At 34.4% G+C, this 22025-nt stretch overlaps 1 protein-coding gene across 2 annotated transcripts in view; it reads left to right on the top strand.

Moving 5' to 3' along the window:
* Positions 1-22025, top strand: part of LOC114333316 (protein MTSS 1) — a 262400-nt gene that overhangs the window by 145106 nt on the left and 95269 nt on the right. For both annotated transcript variants that reach the window (XM_050658843.1, XM_050658844.1), the window contains exons 7-8: positions 5375-5665; positions 21611-21724. In XM_050658843.1, coding sequence (XP_050514800.1) covers positions 5375-5665; positions 21611-21724 — 405 coding nt within the window. The remainder of the gene's footprint in view (positions 1-5374; positions 5666-21610; positions 21725-22025) is intronic.

Below are 22025 nucleotides of genomic sequence, written 5' to 3'. Positions count from 1 at the left end.
TTGACTAATAAGGCTAGAAATCTGATAACTACAGAGGATACGATCCCACTTATAGCAGCGGCACTGAAGAAAGAATTAAGAGGTGACAATCCGAAAACGATAATAGACAAGTTAACAAAGAAAAGGCAAGGAAACAAAGATGCAGCAGTGTACGCATCCGAAGTAGAGGAATTAGCGGAACAGTTGAAAGTAGCATACATAGCGGAAGGAATGCCATTGGAGCTAGCGAAAAAATACACAACGGAAACAGTTGTAGCAACAATGAAGCGAAACGTTAATACGGATAGAGCAAAGTTAATACTGGAGGCAGGTAATTTCACAACACCGCAGGAAGTAGTATCTAAATTTTTATCGATTGATACGACAGAGGAGAACACACAGGGAAGAGTGTTCAATTATAGGACGAATTATGAAAATAGGAGAGGACAACAGCAATACCGAAGAGGATACCACAACAAATACGACAGAGGAAGAAGAAATAACTTCGGACAACGGAACGAAGGAGAAGAAACAGGAAACCAACGGAATTATTCCAACAGAGGATATAGACAATTCAACAACCAAACGTACAGAGGAAACCAGAGAGGAGGACGAAACAGAAACGTAAGGCTACTTGAGTTAGAAGACAGCCAAGAGGAAACAGAAAACCAGCAGTTGGGGTTTTGAATGAACGAAACAAGGAAAGTACACAGTCAGAAGTGGAATATAATATTTACAACTTCGACTTAAACCTAACGAATTTTGTACGAATGAAAACAGGAATCCTAGAAAACACAAATACCTTTATCATAGACACAGGAGCTGATATTTCAATACTGAAATGTTCACAAGATTTTATGAAGGAACATGTGAAACCAAACACAAAAGCGAAAATAAAAGGAGTAACTAAAGGAGAATTACAAACAATGGGAGAAGTTGAAACAACACTAGAAGTAAAAGGATCTCGATTTGAGCATATCTTTCAATTAGTGGAACCTAGCTTTCCTATTCCAACCGACGGAATCATTGGGAGAGACTTCATTTCAAATTTTCAATGCATACTAGACTATGCTAACCTTAAAATGCACATTAAAGAGGACAACGATTGTTACATTAGTACAAACATTTTGGATAATATAGATAATGACACGATAATAATACCGCCCAGATGTGAAATTTACAGAATCGTAAAAATTTTTCAAACGCTGAAGAACGACAGGATAGTGGAACAACAAGAAATACAACCAGGAATATTCATAGCGAGAGCAATTATTTCAAGTAATAATCCGTACATCAAAATTTTGAACACAACCTACGAAACAGTAAAAGTAGAGACAAACGAAATCAAAACATTAGACATTAAATTATTCAACATATATAGACTGATCAACGACAGCAAGGATAGGAAAAAGGAATTACGGGAATCATTGAAGTTAGACATTCCAGAATACATACGCGATAAGTTAGTATCTTTATGTGAAGATTATTCAGATATATTCGCCCTAAGGCACGACATGCTAACATGTAACAACTTCTACGAGCAGAAACTGAGAGTTAAAGACCAAACTCCGGTATACATTAAAAACTATAGGACACCTCATGCACAAACAGAGGAATTAAACCGGCAAGTGCAAAAACTGAGAGACCAAGGAATAATAGAACCGTCTACATCAGAATACAACAGCCCAGTAGTACTGGTACCGAAAAAGGCGATAGATGGAAATAAAGCATGGAGATTATGCATAGATTTTAGACAACTGAACAAGAAAATAGTCACAGACAAATTTCCTTTACCAAGGATAGACTCGATACTAGATCAACTAGGAAGAGCAAAATGGTTTTCAGTTATAGACTTAATGTCAGGTTTTCACCAGATACCATTAGAAAAATCATCGAGAAAATACACATCGTTTAGCACAGAAAATGGAGCATTTCAATTTACCAGATTACCTTTTGGATTAAATGTAAGCCCAAATAGCTTTTCAAGGATGATGTCAATAGCATTTTCGGGATTAACACCAGACAAAGCATTTCTTTACATGGACGATATAGTAGTGATAGGAATATCTGAAAAACATCACCTAGACAACGTGAAAAAGACATTTGAGACATGTCGAAAATTCAATTTGAAACTTAACCCAGGAAAATGTCAATTTTTTAGAAGAGAAGTAACATATTTAGGACATGATCTTTCTCAGGAAGGAGTATCACCAGACAAAGCAAAATATGCAACGATTGAACAATACCCGACACCTAAGACAGCGGAAGAAACAAAAAGATTCGTAGCATTTTGTAACTATTATAGACGTTTTATTCAAAATTTTGCTGAAATATGCAGACCACTCAACAGATTATCAAGAAAAGGAGTAGAATTTTTTTGGTCAGAAGAATGTGAAAAAGCATTCAATAAGCTTAAATCATCTCTGATGAAGCCACCGATCCTAAAATATCCAGATTTCAATAAACAATTCATCCTAACAACAGACGCATCCAACGAGAGTTGTTCAGCAATTTTAAGTCAAGATTATAACGGAATAGACCTACCTATAGCATACGCATCAAGAAGTTTTAATAAAGGAGAATGTAATAAACCTACAATCGTTAAGGAATTACTAGCGATTCATTGGGGAATTAATCATTTCAAATGTTATTTATATGGAGCACCAACATTTTTAGTAAAAACGGATCATAAACCACTAACACATTTATTTGCAATGAAAGAACCAACTTCGAAACTTACAAGAATCAGATTAGATTTAGAGGAATACGATTTCGAAATAGAATACATAACAGGGAAAAATAACTATGCAGATAGTCTTTCAAGAATAACATTACATCAACTAAAGAACCTATACATAGACAATACCCATATATTAGCTATAACACGAGCTCAAGCAAGAGAAAATAAGAAGGAAGCAAGGCAAACGAAGGCAGAAAGCGAACTCGCACTACAGCCAGAAGCCCACAAACAGACAGTAAGAAAGGTACTAAATAATTTAGAGGCGCATAGACTACCAATTTTGTCTTTTGGAGCAGAACTAATCTCACCAAGGCTGAGCATTAGGGTCAAAAACAAAATAAAGTGCAGCAAGAGCATAGCCACAGGATTCAATCATTTCGATTTAAACCAAATGTTGGCACAGCTTGATAAGCTGGCGGTAGAGAATGCAGTACGTAAAGTAAAAATATACGTAAATGATATTATTTTTAAAGTGTGCACAATTGAGGAATTTATTAAACAAGGAAACAAAATATTAAAGAATGTTGAAATATACATATGTGAAGTACCAGAAACAATAGAAGAAGACAAAGAAAAACACAGGCTAATAGAAGATTATCACAATCATCCGATGTTTGGAGGACACGTAGGAAATAACAGACTCATAAAGAAGCTAAAAGCAAGATTTAGATGGAAAAATTTGGAAAAAGACGTAAGAAAATACGTTAAACAATGTCATAAATGTCAAATTAATAAACCGAAAAAAACACATGTCGAAGAATTCGTGATATCGGACACTTCTTCCAAACCATGGGACATAGTATATATAGATACGATAGGTCCATTCACTAAAAGTAACGAAGGTAATAGATACTGTATAACAATGTTATGTGAACTTACTAAATACGCGGTCAGCATACCCGTGTGCAATAAAGAAGCTGATACAATAGCCCGAGGAATTTTTGATCATTTCATACCAACATACGGACTCATGAAGCAAATAAGAACAGACCAAGGCACAGAATATAAAAATGAAGTAATGCAGGAATTAACAAAGCTATTAAAAATAGAGCACAACTTCTCAACGGCATACCATCCACAGTCCATTGGAAGTTGCGAAAAACTACACAGAACATTAAACGAGTACGTAAGAGCATTCATAGATGAAGACAGAGAAAATTGGGATGTGTGTTGCAGGATGTTCACATACTGCTACAATACAACCCCTAACGCGTACCATGGTTACACACCGTTTGAACTATTATATGGCAGGAAGGTTAACCTACCAGAAGACCTTACACAGGAGGTTCAACCATGTTACAATATAGATGCTTACTACAATGAGTTACGTTACAAACTACAAAGCGCACACGAGAGAGCTAGAACCTTCTTACTAAAGCACAAAAAAGAGCGACAAGAAAAGAATAAGCTCAAAGCAACACCACAACAATTTAAAATAGGAGACCTAGTCCTGGTAAAAAGGGAAGAGAATGGTAAGTTTGATAGTCTTTATGTAGGCCCTTTCACAATAACAGAGGTAAATAATGTTAATTGTAAGATCAGATCGGAAAACAATAAAATCAAGGAAATACATAAGAATAGACTATATGCTTACAATCCGAGAACACCGTGAGTGACAAGTGAAACGGGAACAGTCTAGATAACGAACATTTTCACTTTTATTTTTTGTATCTAATTAGTATTTATAGGAAAAATGTATATATTGTACTTCGTAAAACGCAGCAAGTAATTAGTGGTACTATTAGAAAAATTTTCTTCCTTTTCCGTAGTCAGAAAATTTTCGGGGGAAGGTGAAGATGAATTGGGATACACAGCATCTCAATAAACATCATATTACAAATAAACCTTTTAATAATTAAATGCCCGTGGTAATGTTTGTTTAATAAATACGAGTAACCTAGTTTTGCATGCTAGTATTTGATACAAGGTCGAGTTGCAATAATATTCAGTGGGTGTTTATTAACAGTCAGCACTTTAAATCACGGTCACCTCGGCTTACCAAAACAGTAAATAAACAATAACCGACTTTAATTATATTTTTACGAGAACAGATAAATGAATTAGCAGTTGAGATTCGACGGGGTAACATCGATTTCAAGTAAATAATATACCACCAGTTATTTTCTGTGATACATTTAACGTGTAAATAAATGTCTTAACAACGAATTTATTTACTACATCAACCCTCATAGTCGGGGTAACCACCCCTCAGTATCCAGGGTGGCTCAGAAGGCGGGAGCCACCATAAACTCCCATTAGAGTGCGTTACGTGGGGGGGGTTAAAAATCTTCAAAAATCGCGTTACGTAATACTTGAACGCTCCCATATATAGATTCAGATGCAATCCCCGGAAGTTCAGATGCACCCCTTGTAAATAATCCTGGGGTGCCCATGCAAGCATATTGCACAGAGTTAAAATCGCTCGCAAATCGCCTGGGTTTGTTTTTTACAATTTTTACCCATTTTTTTGGGGGCCCTTCAGCCAGACCGGCCTTTTTGTATTAGGCTATCATGGAAGAGTTGCCTGAAAAATTTTCAGATTGCCTCAAATACCTACACAAAAATGTCATAACAGCTCTCGTAAGCTTGTTTTTAAGACAATATCCCGAATTTTTGACATGTTCTAATTCATTTTAAATTTTCATCACTTTTTAGGAGGAAGAGATAGCAATGCTATCCGAAATGGGCCACTTGCAAGAGGCCGTCCAGCAACTGGAAAAACACACATGCGACCCGAAAACCCTTCCTCCGGCATCTGAGCAAGTGATCGCAGATTTGAAAAGTTCAGACAGCGGATGGTCGTTCCAGACTCCACCGTCCTCACCTTCAAGTCTCGGCTCAAGAAAGTCTTCGATGTGTTCTATAAGTTCAATCAACAGCTCATCGTCGGGCAGTTCTAAAAGCCATCATTCGCCTAGCCATCCTTGGCAGAGGTCACTATCACAGGTGGGTTTTATAAAACACGTGTAGGAAACAAAGGTTAAACCTTGCAAAATGGACAGTTTTTGCAAAATGGAAAAGTCCGGTTTTATTTTTTTCTGGTATATCAAGGGGTGCTTATTATAAGACTAACTTTTTCTGAAAAAATTTCGCCTCGGAACCCCCCTTTTCACCCCTTTAAAGGGGGTAATTTGTGGTTTTTGCGGAATGTAGCCCTTCCTGTACCTTTTACAAAAAATTTCTTTTATAGAAATATGAAGAGGACTATATTTTCTATGATTTATTTCCCGACAGCATCTGTCTATCATCCACCGTTTAGCGGGGGTAGCGCCCCAAAGTTGACACGTTTTTAAAAAAGATGTTTTTAAAAAATATATATTTTTCCCTAACTGTAACGGAAATTAAGAAGAAATGCTGCGGCAATTATTCGCAAATAATTGATTGATTTTTTGGTATAGGTTTCACTTAAGGGTAATTGCCCTTTTTTTAATTACAGTGTGTTACATTTTAAAAACCCCTTTTTATACCATCTGAACCGTTTATGCTAGAGTAAAAAGACTTTCAGCGATTACCTATGTACTGGTGCTATTTACAAATTTGAATAATGTACCTCCATTTTTTCCCCGGAACCACCCCAAAGAAAAGAAGAATTAATAAATAAAGTGATTTTCTTGGAATCCTTCACATATAATGCCCTTTATTAATATGCTTCATATATCATTTTGTGCACGTTATTATTACCCATGCATGGACACCAAAAGCGATTTCCTAGTGCAACCGCTGTAGCCAGAAAAAATAAATAAAATGGGGGGTTAATTTTTTTTTGTTTTTTGCTTTTTGATCCATATATGCTTGTAGATATTTGCAGATTGTAAAATGTGCATAAGTCATAATTTGTAGGTTACACTGTGTTGTTTTAAGTACGTTATCAATAAAACGAACACATGACAAAAAAAAAACAAGAACTGGAGCCCGCCAAAGCAAATATGAGGTTTACGGCGCCACTGTGCCGTAACGGTTGCTTATACGAAAAAAAAAATGAATAGGACCTAATTTTTAGAGTAAATAGTGGTCTTTAACCTTGTATAAGTTTTGTTTAAAAAGAATGCATAGGTAATGAGAAAATGGTGAAAACATGCTCGCCAAGGGATAGGGGTAGTTTCTGCAGTATATTTTCAAGGATAGGGGTGGTTTCCGCAGGGATGTTGTAATAACCATATATATTTTTGAAAAGCACTATTGATGAAGCATATGCCCATATGGATCAAAAAACAAAAAAAAATTTCAACCCCCCCATTTTATTTATTTTTTTGGCTACAGGGGTTGCACTAGGAAATCGCTTTTGGTGTCCATGCATGGGTAATAATAACGTGCACAAAATGATATATAAAGCATATTAATAAAGGGCATTGTGTGTGAAGGATTCCAAGAAAATCACTTTATTTATTAATTCTTCTTTTTTTTTTGGGTGGTTCCGGGGAAAAGATGGGGTGCATTATAAAAATTTGTAAATAGCACCAGTACATAGGTAATCGCTGAAAGTCTTTTTACTCTAGCATAAACGGTTCAGATGGTTTAAAAAGAGGTTTTTTAAAATGTAACACCTTAAAAATAGGGCAATTACCCTAAAGTGAAACCCATACCAAAAAATCAGTCACTTATTTGTGAATAATTGCCGCAGGATTTCTTCTTAATTTCCGTTACAGTTAGGGAAAAATATATATTTTTTAAAAACATCTTTTTTAAAAACGTGTCAACTTTGGGGCGCCACCCCCGCTAAACGGTGGATGATAGACAGATGTTGTCGGGAAATAAATCATAGAAAATATAGTCCTCTTCATATTTCTATAAAAGAAATTTTTTGTAAAAGGTACAGGAAGGGCTACGTTCCGCAAAAACCACAAATTACCCCCTTTAAAGGCGTGAAAAGGGGGGTTCCGAGGCGAAATTTTTTCAGAAAAAGTTAGTCTTATAATAAGCACCCCTTGATATAACAGAAAAAAATAAAACCGGACTTGTGTCCATTTTGCAAGGTTCAACCTCTGTTTCCTACACTATGCATGATTATTTTTAGAGTGTTGGGATTAGTAGTATCGGAATTTGGAGGATGTTCAATATTTTGTAATCATTTTATAGTTTTCTTTTATTTTAACGGTTTTAATATTTTCTTCTACACGGACTGCTCTAAAAACGACAATAACAAAGGTACAATAAGAAGACATGGAGTTCTCGGAAAATGACAGACAACCAGAATGGATCACGCAAGAGATCATGGACCCAAGACGAAAATCCAAAAAACAAACCGAATAACAGGATGAAAACTTCATAAGCTGACACATAGGTGGCACTACTGTTATTAAATCCATACGATGTTTAGTAGGGTGGGTCGAAAAACAATAATGTTTCATTTTTTAATCGCTATACCGTGGAAAACTTGCCTTTGGGGTATATAAGTAAAATGCAAAGTAAAATAAAGTTATATATTGAACCCACAGCTGCACATCATACTTAAAATTTAGTTTTTTTCAGAAATCGAGACATTTTTCAATTATTTTTACAATCTTTAGCCAATAATATTTAAACGTGCTATTAGTGAAAACTGTTTAGTTAATAGTTTCAAAAATAGGAAATGAATTTGAAACAGACAATATCTTTTAATTTGCGGTAGCGTAAAATACTAAAAAATTGTTAAAATTCACATATTAGCACATTAAAAGAAGGTGTGGTCTAGTATGTTGTGTTGGGTGTTAATAGCACAATCCATTTTTTTTTCTTTTACTTTACACCCCATTTAATTGGAATATAATTATTACACTGGGTTTAAAGTTATAAAGGATATAAATAAAACAACTTATAATTTTGATAACATGTTTAATTGAAACAAAAAAGAAGCCAAATTGTAGTCAAACAATGTCAACCAATTAAATGAAATTTTGACTTTAGGAAGAGTCTTTTACTCATTATTTCTGAGTGGTTACGTTGAAGCTGCGCTTGCTGTCAAACTTTGGCATCGAAGCTGTGGATACTTATGAAACCATCTCGTTCCTAACCACTAGGAGGACTAGTTAATCGCAATCTTTTGAGTAAAGATGAATAGTATCTTCTAGACATAAGTTGTGCGATAAAGTCAGGCAACTGCCCTGTGGACTTATCTGTTCGAGAACCGGGTCCACTTTCCCACTCTCGATGGTTGACTACAGCTAACAGAGTTTTGAGACTGTTTGTAAGTGTGGAAACGTCTTCAGTTGAACATAAATTGTTAGTATCCTTCATTTTTAAATCATACATACCTGTATGGTTCAAAATAAAGTACATCAAATACATAACAGATGAACCTGAACACGTTTTTGAGGCTATCAAATCAACCAGATTTCTACCAGAGAATTTGATTAAAGTAGTTGATCCTGTAATCGAAAGAAATGCATTTTTCCCACCCAGAAAATTTGCTACTGAGGATGATAGTGGATGAAAGGAAACACATAAGAGAATTAGGATTCCGAAGAATAATCAAAGCAAGGATGTTAGCTACTGAAACAGAAACAGTTAGGGTTTTTCGACCTCCAAAAATCACCTTTCATGCTACTGACTCTACTGAATTATTTGATTATAACACCACTGAAATCACATCAGCATCACTGTTACGGAGAGTCTCTGATGATGAAGTTTAGGCCAAAAACACTGCTGGTGAAACACCCGAGGATTGGAACTTTGCAAAATTTCCATGTCATACTCAAGCCGTGAAACGCTGCGTCAAGTTAGTGACTGAAGTATCTAAAAAAGTCGTCGGTGCTAAGTAATAAGATGGTTTCATAAGATCTGCCGTAGCATCCAGAGCTTCGATGCGAAAGTTTGACAGCAAGCGCAGCTTCAATGTTCCCACTCAGAAATAGTGAGTAAAAGACTCTTTCTAAAGTCAAAATTTCATTTAATTTGTTTACATTGTTTGGCTATAATTTGGTTTCTTTTTTGTTTCAATTAAACATGTTATTAAAATTATAAGTTGTTTTATTTATATCCTTCATAACTTTAAACACACTATAATAATTATATTCCAATTAAATGGAGCGTAAAGTAAAAGAACAAAAAATGGATTGTGCTAATAATACCCAACACAACATACTAGACCACACCTTCTTTTAACGTGCTAATATGTGAATTTTAACAATTTTTGAGTATTTTGCGCTACCGTAAATTAAAAGATATTGTCTGTTTCAAATGTATTTCCTATTTTTTAAACTATTAACTAAACAGCTTTCACTATAGCACAGTGATTTCCAACCTTTTATGTCTGGCGACCCACCTTCTGATGTTTTATCATATTCGCGACCCATCCCTCACCCATGATGATATATATAAATATATATATATATATATATATATATATATATATATATATATATATATATATATATATATATATATATATGTACGTTATTTAGCTACTGTAAGAGCCACGCCGCGACCCACCTGAAATCCGCCCACGACCCACTACTGGGTCGCGACCCACCAGTTGGGAGACGCTGCTATAGCACGTACAAATATTATTGGCTAAAGATTGTAAAAATAATTGAAAAATGTCTTGATTTCTGAAAAAAACTAAATTTTAAGTGTGATGCGCTAGCTGGGGGTTCAATATATAACTATATTTTACTTTGCATTTTACTTATATACCCCAAAGGCAAGTTTTCCGCGGTTTAGCGATTAAAAAATGAAACATTATTGTTTTTCGACCCACCCTAATGTTTAATCGCCATAACCTTCAAAAGATGCGTGTATAAATTTGATTGACACAACTATCGAACTAATATTTTATGAAATATAGCATTTTGAATGAAGCAACTTGTGACAGTTTAAAAAAATGTATGAAAAGGAATTTCGTGTCTTAATAAACCATTGCTTTTTGGCGACAAAAAATACTTTTGAAGACAAGGCTTCGCTTGATTGCTTGATAAACATTATTCGGACTTGCTTCAGGAAAATCAACCGCTAAGAAGTGGTTTTGCTAAGTTTAAAGGAGGCGAAATGAGCCCTGAGGACGATGGACGCAGTGGACACCCCAAAGAGGCTGGTGCCGACGAAAACATAAAAAATGACCATAAAATAATTTTGGATGACCGTAAAGTGAAGTTGTTCGAGATAGCGGAGACTCTAAAGCAGAGGTTTTCAATCTGTGGTACATGTGCCACTGGTGGTACATATCATTGGCGGTGGTACACAAAACACAGAAAAAATTAAAATAGTAGTACTTAGTAAGTATTGATAATAAAATTTAAAAATATAGGTGGTACCAAAAATAATAAAAATAACTGTAGGTGGTACATCACTCAAAAAGGTTGAGAACCGCTGCTCTATAGGTATCAAAGGAATGTGCCTGAATATGCATGAAGGATATATTGTGCATGAATATTTGGGTATGCGAAAGCTCTGTGCAAAATGGGTACCGCGAGAGCTCACAATCAATCAAAAACAACAACGAATTGATTATTCATGGCTCCATCATTGCACCCCGGAGTCCAAGCGACAGTCATGCACGTGATGAACCCACCTCAAAGCGTGAAAAGACGCAACAGTCGGCTGGCAAGGTTATGGCATCAGTATGTTGGGATAAAAACCCAAATAGAAACAACTATGGAAGACACACAGTGTGGATTCAGGAAGGACAGAAGCACGCAAGACCTAGACCGAGAAGGTAATCAAGAAGAATAGAGAGATACATATGTGCTTCATTGACCTCGAAAAGGCGTTTGACAGAATCCGAAGAAAGGACGTATGAAGACACTAAAAGAAAGGACGTATGAAGACACTAAAAGAAAGGGGAGTCGACAGACACATAATAGAAGTAATAAAGGATATGTACAAAAATAATACAAATACAGTAAGAACCAATAACGAAGAATCCAGAGAATTTACTACAAGTCAAGGCGTCAAACACAGATGCGTGCTGAGTCCACTGCTATTCTCAGTGGTACTGGAAGAAGCGATAAAGAAAGCCAAGAGAAGAATGAGAAAACTAACATTAGGATACTGGCAAATGAAACGGACTCAACTATCGGAGCTACTATTTGCAGACGACATGGTATTGATAGCAGAAAACAGAGAAGACTTACAGAACAATCTTGAAATCCTAGAAGAAGAACTATCAAACATAAATATGAAAATTAATACAGAGAAAACAAAAACAATGATAATATTAAATATTAGGAAGACACGCAATAGAATTAGGAGTAATAATCGAATCAAATGGTGAACAAGACATGGAAATAAACGAAAGAATGGGACGAACAGGAAGCTTATTTAACGATATGAAAACAACATTTTTGGGGAAAAAAGAGATACCGGAGAAAGTAAAAACGGCAGTCGTTAAATCAGTAGTTAGACCAACAATCATGTATAGTAGCGAGACATGGACATTGACGGGGAGACAAAAATCCAGAGTCAATGCTATGGAAATGAGGTTCCTGAGGAAAATAGCAAACAGAAAGAGGACAGACAAAATACGAAACGAAACAATTAGACAAAACCTAAAACTGGAACCAATTAATGAAAAAATGGAGGGACAACTTAGATGGTTCGGGCACGTGTGTAGAATGTCGAACGAGAGGCTAACAAAACGAGTGTTCGAAACGAGAGTGCAGGGGAAAAACAAAAGAGGAAGACCAAGAGTTATGTGGGCAGATGAAATCAGGAAAGAAGTCGAGAAGAAGGGATTGACATTGGAAAGTGCAAGAAACCTAACGCAAGATCGGAAAGCATGGAGACTACAATGCCAAACTCAACTCCACCAGCCTTACACCTAAAGGTAGAAAGGCTTAGGTCTAAGTAAAGATGTTGGGATGTGCATGGTATAATATTCATTGACTATATTGAAAAGAGAAAAACCATTAACAGCGACTATTACATTGCGTTATTGGAGCGTTTGAAGGATGAAGAAGAAAGTGCTATTTCATCAAGACAACGCACTGTGCAATCAACGAAGACGATGGCACATTTCATGAATTAGGCTTCGAATTGCATCCGCAGCCACCATATTGACCAGATATGGCTCCCAGCGACTACCACCCTTTCGTTGACCTCAAGAGAATGCTCGCTGGAAAGAAATTTAATACCAATGTAGAGGTAATCGCCGAAACTGAGGCTAATTTTGAGGCTTAAGACCAATTGTACTATAAAAATGGTATTGAAAAGTTATACGACCGCTATAATCGTCGTATAACCCTCGAAGGTAACTATATTGAATAATAAAATCAAAATTTATCAAAAAAAAAGGATTTTTTTTTCTATGTTAGCTTACGAACTTTTCAGCCCAACGATTAGAATTCAAACGAACCAATAAAATCATTAGAAAAAAGTTTATAAGGAAGAAAAAGAAAACTGGATGTCACCTCGACTTTACAGTACACGAACATACGACAATACAATCCTTATTGGGTTTTTAGCGCGGCGATGCCGATTTTCTTCAAAATAATTTTCAATCGGACATTACCAAGGTCCTAAAAATGTAGGTCCCTAAACATGTTAAATAAAAACTAACCCGTTACAGTCAAGTAAAACAATATTTTTCATTGTTTTTGTTCTGAGTGATAGTCATTTTCGAAAAGTAATCAGTAATTTTATAATCGATATACGTAATAATAACTTTTTTTGTTTAAGAATGTTAGAATATTCAACATTAAAAGTGGATGTTGTTAATTTTATGTTGTTATGGTTGTTAATTTATGTATTGACAGTATAGACAGTTCTGAAGTAATGTCAAGAAAAATATAAAATAGATAGTCATTCAAGTTTAAGTAAATTTTTATATTGTCCTACCAGGTCCTACAGTTGAGAATAAATGAAGTATAATTGTTGATGGTCAGTTCACCTAAATTAAGTTATAACAAAGAATACTAAATAAGCTTAAAATTATTACTGATAACATTGTGTTGAGTAACTCATTGCTTATTTGGAAAATTTGGATCCTAATTGCAGTTTATTGTTATTCGTAATGACTGATTTCCAAGATGAAATTATTGTCATTTTAATGTGTTTACACCCTACGACAGTGGCAGTGAAAGTGAGGAAGACGGGATTATAGAAAGAAGCTAAAATTTATAACTTAAATGTATTTTAATTATTTATTCTGTAGGTACACTTCGCGTCAAAAAAACTGGTACAAGTCTTATAACCGAAAATCGTGTTTTTCTAGTTGTGTAAATTGGTCTTGTCACATATGTCATTCTTATTTCTAGGCAACGTTGCCAGTTCAACTAAAATGTTATATCAAACCAAGTAAAAGCAGGGCTGTGCGGCAGACCGCAAGTTTTTAGTAGGTTTACTAAAAATTAAAACAACATCGAGCATTCTCGATTAGTCAGTCACATTTATTTAAACATGCATCCTAAAAAATTCTCTTATTAATTTTGTAATGTTCCGTCATCTCAATTAAGTACCCATAAATTAATTCGTGTTCTATTATAATTTATGACAAATATGACATGAATGACCGATAATAACTCTAATGACATTAAATTATTATGTTTAATTTAAAATCGAGAAATGTGAAGGGTTTCTCGTAAAGTTGTGGGATACTAATAAATAAAACACACTGGAAAAATTAAAATTTGAAATTAATACAAAATGAATAACTTTTACAGTGAACAATTATGAAACTTAAATATTATGTATTATTACAATAAAATTCGAAACTGCTGAAATATTAAGCACATAGGTGGAAAATGTCGCCTGTCAAAATGTTCAATGTGTTTTATTTAATGTATTCATTTTTTTTTCGAATCATGAGAAATATAATAAGAATTTTTCACAGAAATACGCCAAATTTAGGCCACACACATTACCATAATGTGTATCGGTTGCGTTCCGTCACAGTGAAGTTATTATAAATATTGACAATTTGAACTGTCAAAATTTTTATTTTATCATTTCTTGTTTAAAAAAATAATAAAATTGATAAGATAGCCTCAGTTGAGGAGAAAGTAATAATAATAAAGATGTTTTATTCAGTCAATAGTGTGCGAACAATAAGGTAAATAATAACGTGGGCCTAACTTTTACACACATGCCTACTGTGGCAAATGTAGGTATTTTTCAAAATGTTGGAATGTGTTTAAATCCTAGAACAATTTTAGCTTTTGTTTTTAATACAGATTTTCATCCCATACAAATAGCTTCTCATGATTTTTGTTGTAAAATGATTAGGGAAGCAGAAATTTAACAGTTTATAATTTTACATTGAGTTACCTATGGCCCGTTTTACGATTCACCACCATGATTTTTGAACGTTATTTTTTGTATTTAGATTTAGTGCAATTCCATTATCTGTGCTGGCAACAACGCCGTGATTCACGAGACATTGTGTCCAGTCTGAACACAGGTTTACATTTTGAAAAAAAAGTGTACCAGTTTTTTTTGAGGCGAAGTGTACCTACCTATTTTATGCGCTTAAATACATTATTATATAAATGTTTTATATAAAATTATTTTTATTTTGTTCACATAAAGGTATTTATCAAAAAAAAAGTGTTTTAGAACCCCTGACAGCCACAAAATGTCAATAATATTAATTCCTAAGTTATTAATAGTTATCCTATAGAAAAAAGTATGTTTGCTTAAAACCTGTTTCTGATAAAATTTGGCATCACTGTTGGTCATAAGAACCTGTACTGTAAAGTCAAGGTGGGACGCACAATAGGTTAAGTGCGGTCAAAGTTAGCCACTTTTATTATTTAATTCACAGTTACTTCTATTTACATAAAATTCTCTTGTAACAGGGTTAGTTACCATACTTCTCTGAAACGGCTAGACCGATTTTTACGAAATTTTACACGTATATCCTGTAGGACTGAGAATAGGTTTTTATCTATTTTTCATACCCATTAATTATAAGGGGGTTGCCACCCGGATATTTTTTTAATTTTTTTTGGTCAAAATTATCTACTTGAATTTTATATGGTGTAGAATTAAAAAATACATAAAACTCTTAATTTTCTCTCTTCTATCACCAATCCCCATTTTTTAATAGCCATCTATATATTTACATCTATAAAATTCTCCTGTCACAGTGTTAGTTGCCATACTCCTCTGAGACCGCTTGACTGATTTTTATGAAATTATATGTGGATATTCGGTAGGTCTTAGAATCGGTCGTAATCTATTTTTCATATCCCTGAGTGATAAGGAGGGTACCCCCTAACATTTTGTAACGTTAGGTGGGGATATGTGTACATAACGTACTCTACAAGACTACGAGTACATACAAATTGAAAAAATTTGAGAGATATTAATCGCAGCATATGTTTGAAGAATCAATTTTATCTTTTGAGTGCACGGATTTTAATAATTCCCCTCCACCGACCACGAATCGATTTCGTTAGGACGTAATTTTTTAAGCTTTATTAACCACTTTTTTGAAGTTCAAAATTTACTCAATCTTTTACACATAAACAATATACCTTTTTGCACGATTGATCATTTTTGACTGTTTACCGTGACAGATTTTACGTCACTAGGTGACATTTACTAGCAACTCGACGGTAAGTAATCCAACTCGACGGTAAGTACTCCAACTGGACGGTAAGTAATTCACTTACCGTCGAGTTAAAAAACCTCTTAATTTTAATTTATTTTTTGAAAGAATAAAGAAAACTAACGAATTATTTATTAATATTGAAACTTATGGTACAATTTGTTAATTTTTCTCTTCAAATACGCGATCAAAGTTGAAAACTTGGAAATATCAATGCCATCATAAAGAAAAACGGTGGATTTAATCATTGAATATTCTGCCCAGAGGCTTCCAGGAGCTTTCAACTGCATATGTCTTTGAACGAAATATGCCAATAGAGTCTTTTCTTCGAATCTTAAATTCTTGCCTTCGCACCATTTTTTAAAACTTTGTTAGGTATTTTGATAACGGATTTTGGATTTTTCGGGAATAATTGCGGAACACCCTTCTTCCCAAGCCCGTTCAATTTCTTCAAATTCACTTTCGCTCATATTTTAATTTATAATAATCAAAATTGTACTTAAAATTATTGACAACTAAATAAAAACTCAATTCTCCATTGTTGTTATGCACCCTAGTTACTACCTAACAACCAAAGTATCTATCTTGATAAAATGAATGAAACTAGTCAATATGACGAAAATGTTTAATTTTATAATTTATAATAGTATCAATCGTGCAAAAAACGTTATAAGCATGTCAAACAATTGTCTTCGATCGGTATAAAACCCTTACCGTTCTCCATACTTAATATACTATGAGCTTCAAAGTGGCGCTAGTTAGGTTGCTTAATTGTGATAAAGAAAGTAGCTGTGAATTGAATAAAAAAAGTGGCAAACTTAGACAAATTTCAAAAAAAAAAAACAAAGTGGCAAATTCGTGTAAAAATACCAGTTTTTCAAATCCCAAAGTAGTTTTAATCTAGAATCGACATTAACAAAGTTATTCAAATTGTTTCTAAGCCAAAAATGACTACTTTAGTAAAATATTTTCGGAAGGATATTTTTTTTAATTCTTTGAAAATATAGCTATTCTTCTTTCACATGGTTTCCACAGAACTGCTATATCATTCTTATTTTCTGAACAATAACATTGCAAAAAGAAGCTCTTTGGGATAAACAAATTGAATAAAATTTAAACTAATTGACGAATCGTCTTAAACTTTTTTTGTGCATCATATGGACTGTTTGCCTCAACTTTTCATGCAATATGAAAGTCTAAAGGCTATTTTCGTAAAAGTTATAGCAATTTTTTTATTTTCGAAATTTTAGTTTTATTTTGAAATTTCCGAAGCAACAAATGATCGGACCAAAATTAGAAAACTGCCATTTTTAACCTTTGCTAATCTAATAAAAAGAAGGATGCTATAAATTAATAAGATATTTAATTACCGTATTTTTACCTGTGGCGATTTAAACGAAAAAAGTGCCATTTATGACACTTATTTGTTAATAACTAAAATTGTCGTCCGAACTGTGACGGGCATTTTTGTATTTATAATCCATTAGATATATAGTACCGAAAAACCTATTTGCAACCTGGCTGCTGAAGTGTCTCGAACATGGCATATTTTTGCCTTATTTCCCTGGCGTAGTTGGCCTTTTCTTAATTTCATGACCTAGCTGAGGCTCGAACTAGCGATCGCAAATCCACTAAACTTGTCGATCGACTGCGCCTCAGCTAACTGAACCGTCAAGACCGACATATTATTATTAAAAAGGTCAAATTTGGGCGCGTTTCGACTCAGCAAGAGCCATCATCAGCATAAAGTACAGGAACACAAACATCATGAACTGACCTACAATGTAAAATTATAAAGAATCAAACGCCTGGCAAGTTATGGTAAAGTTGTAGTGATATTGTACTCCTAGTTTTTACTAAAAACAAGTGGTATTATTAAATAGTTTTTTAAAACTAAAGTGTTTATCTACTAGATACTACTACGTAAGTCATCTATACGTAATTATTAGTTTATTATTGTGAAAAGGAAACGTCAAATAAGAAAAATACACCAACGTACAATCATTTTGTGAGGTTAGCTAGCATGCGGTTGGTTTGTCACTTACCAGAGTCGGACTTAAGCTTTCGCCACCGCAGCTTAAAATGTCTTCACACAATGTAAACACACCTTCCGATCTAACCAGTCCAGTAAATCAACGTTCAAATATCACAAACAGTTATGCTTCAGCCGCTTCACAGTCTTTTCCGAGTAAGACCCAAGCAATTGTATTTAGTTGTATCGATAATGCTAAACTGCAGGATTATTTAATTCCTTTGGGCACAATCATCAACCCAAAAAATATTATATTTTCATCTAGATTATCTCATAATAGAATCTGCATGTATTTAGCAAACAAAACCGTAGTAGATAATTTCATGACACAACATGGCTCTATAAAAGTACTCGGCGAAGTTGTAACAGCACGGAGACTTGTCTCTCCAGCAGAAAGACTAGTCTTGTCTGGTGTATGCCCGTCAATTCCTCATCAAGTATTAGTTGAAGAATTACAGAATATCGGTTTAAAGCTTATTTCCCCAATAACATTTCTGAAAATTAGCTCCACTCTTCCCGAATATAGTCACATACTGAGTTTTCGGAGGCAAGTTTATGTAAGCCCTATAACATCAGCAATTCCAGATTCTATTCTAATAAATTTTGACCAAACACCTCACCGCATATTTTTGTCACAAGGTACACTCACCTGCTTTATTTGCAAAAATACAGGACACATATCATCCCAATGCAATAACAGTTCAGTAACGGAATCAACTCATATTGAGTCAAACAATGAAGTACCAAATCCAACAGATCCAACAAGTATATTACACAAGGTACCAAACACTCAGCAGTCATCAAGTTATCCATTATCAAATCCGAGCATATCACCTACACCTACAAATCTTCACGACCAAGAAATTACTAATACTCTTACTCATAGCAACACTTTCAATCAACCTCATTCAGCGGCAATACCGTTTTCACAAACTTCGGAGGCAAGACCCTCCAATCTATCAGCACCTTTTCCATTAGATACAACTGCAGAAAACTCTAATAAAACTGATACATCACCACAATTTTCTGAAACAACCATTTCAACCAATCTTACAAATAAAACCTCAAGCTCGACTTCTGCCACTACCAATGAGTTTGCTCCAGTACCTCCAAATGTAATAAAGTCACAGCATCTAAGTGAAAACTCTAATAGCACTTGCGAAAACGCAAGTTCTTCCATAAAACGCAGTATTGGTGAGATCGATACGCCTCCTTCAGACTCAGCAATTTCATCACAAAATCTGTTTGCAAAACCCAAATCATCTAAACCAAAAAAACCGCGCTCATCTAAAGTCCCATCTACACGGGTAACTCTTGAAAATTTTATTGATAATCATACCCCACCATTCGTTTTAAATTACCACCAATTGTCTTTACTTATTGATAATGTCCAAGGCTCCCCCGACACTATTAGCGTCGTTAAAACATTTACAACTGATATGGCTGGTTTACTCTATCTTTTACAAAGCAGCTATCAATATGCAAATGATAGATCTACAAAAACCAAGTTTACAAAACTTCAAAAGAAACTACACAACTATTTAGGGAATGAGATTTCTGACTTAGACAGTGACTCTTCTGTAGACAATTGTTCAGTATCATCTAACTCCGAATCTGTTAACAACATTCAACGCGATACTTCAATGGAACATTGATAGATTTTTCCATCGTCTCCCTATGCTACAGCTTCTTTTATCTGAATATTCTCCAGATATTATTTGTCTACAGGAGACAAACTTAAAGACCAATCAGTTGTACAATTCAAAACATTTCACTTGTTTACCCCCAGCATGTAACACATATTCAGCTGAACTCTACGCCATATACCGCGCTGTGAAACTTCTTAACGAGTTTACACTCACAAAAGCCCTGATCATAACAGATTCCCTTAGCTCTCTAAACTCATTAATACATATTTTTCCGAAACATCCTTTTGAAAAGTTGCTACAATACCAGCTTTCCCAAGCTCATGAACATGGAAGAAGCGTCCAATTTTTATGGGTTCCCTCACACGTCGGAATAATAGGAAATGAGAAGGTGACAGGACCGCACGAGAGGCAATTTTAAGTGATTTTTCAGAGCCGATAGACAAGTGTGTTTCCAGTGACTTAAAATATTATTTTAAAAATAAAGTGTTGTTTTTGTGGCGAAATGAGTGGTTTCAAACTAATTCCAAGCTAAATAAAATTAAAAATAATGTGTCTCAGTGGCTCCCGTCGTCACGTAATAGACGAGAACAAATTGTGGTTACGCGTTTGTTTACGTCTAGGTCATATAAGATTAACGCACTCTTACCTATTCACAAAGAAAAATCCACCTATATGTGATCAGTGTAACGTCCGATTAACAGTCGAACACTTTTTAACAATATGTAGTAAATATGACCAAGAAAGACAGCGCTACAAGATCCCAAACGCTCTACCACAGGCTCTAGGTCAAAACTGTTCCTGTGACAATAATATAGTTAATTATCTCAGATCCAGAAACATTTTGTACAATCTGTAATTGTTTAATTTTGTTATTTATATTTTGTTCCGTCGCTAATAACCTTTTGGTGGATGCGACATATTTTTCTAATAAAAAAAAAAAAAAAGAATCAAACGTGAGAATTTTAGCATGGGGTGACAACGCCCACCTCAGTAAAGGAACTTACCAGACCAGGAAGGAGGAAGAATCAACTAGTTTAAACGACACATATTGTTACACAAAAATTCATCGGTATTTGCTGTTAAGCGGTTTTAACATGGTATTATAATTAAAGAATTAAAGCAGTAAATTGTGTAAGGACATCTATATGTGGAGGAACCATCTTGTGAACAGATCAGGTGTAAAGAGCTTTGCGGAGAAATGTCAAATTACTGTCAATGATGACATGTAGTACTCTAGAATGATTTAATTCAAAAAATAATTTTTCCTTAAACTCTCCGGCTTATGAAGTAACGAATTTATTTCAAACACTTGCACATACTGCATGACACAATCAACATTCGTAACATTACCAAAAAAACCTTATTTCTCACAATGCGTTGAGTATCGGACATTGAGCTTGATATCCCATGTCCTTAAAACTGTTCTCATAATCGCCCATTTACGAATTTACAAGAAGTGTGAGTTACACTTAATTCGAATTTTGAAACGAATTGGGAACACAAGATGCTTTTTTGACTTTTTGTTAAGACAACGATATTTGCATGTTTTATTGATTATCGAAACGCATTTGACTGCGTTAACCATAAAATTGATGATCAAAATTCTGAGAACAACTGAAATCGACGAACAAGGCTTAGTAGCAAAGTATTTCAGAACAATGTTGTATTTCTTTGTATGGTTTTATTTATTCTTTTGTTTTTTTTTATTTATTTTGATTATTTCTTTTATTTTTTTTATTATCAAACAGCCTGTAGGTCGTAGTGGTACAATGCGTGTTAGATCTGTGTCAAGTCAAGATTCTGGATTTATGTCACAAGACACACTATTCCTTAGACCACCATCGGCGTTTAGTACAGCTCAGGTAAGACGTATTTTTAAAACATTCTAGACATATGACTTGTAACATATACATGTATATGTTTTAAGTGTTTGTTGATATAAGTGTGATATTAGATCGTCAACAATTCATTATTTGTCTTCATACTGTAACGTTGAATCAAACTCACGGTTTGTTTACTTAGAGTCCATACATTCATAATCAACCAACCTCTTTATGTTTGTTTTATTGATTATAATAATGCGTTCGATAAGGTCTGACACAACCGTCTTATACAGTTGCTTAAAGATAAACACATTGCTAAAAAAGACTAATTTAACGAAAA

This window comes from Diabrotica virgifera, chromosome 8, assembly GCF_917563875.1.
Source record: "Diabrotica virgifera virgifera chromosome 8, PGI_DIABVI_V3a".
NCBI classification, from domain to species: Eukaryota; Metazoa; Arthropoda; class Insecta; order Coleoptera; family Chrysomelidae; genus Diabrotica; species Diabrotica virgifera.
This window is presented reverse-complemented; position numbering and strand designations above follow the sequence as displayed.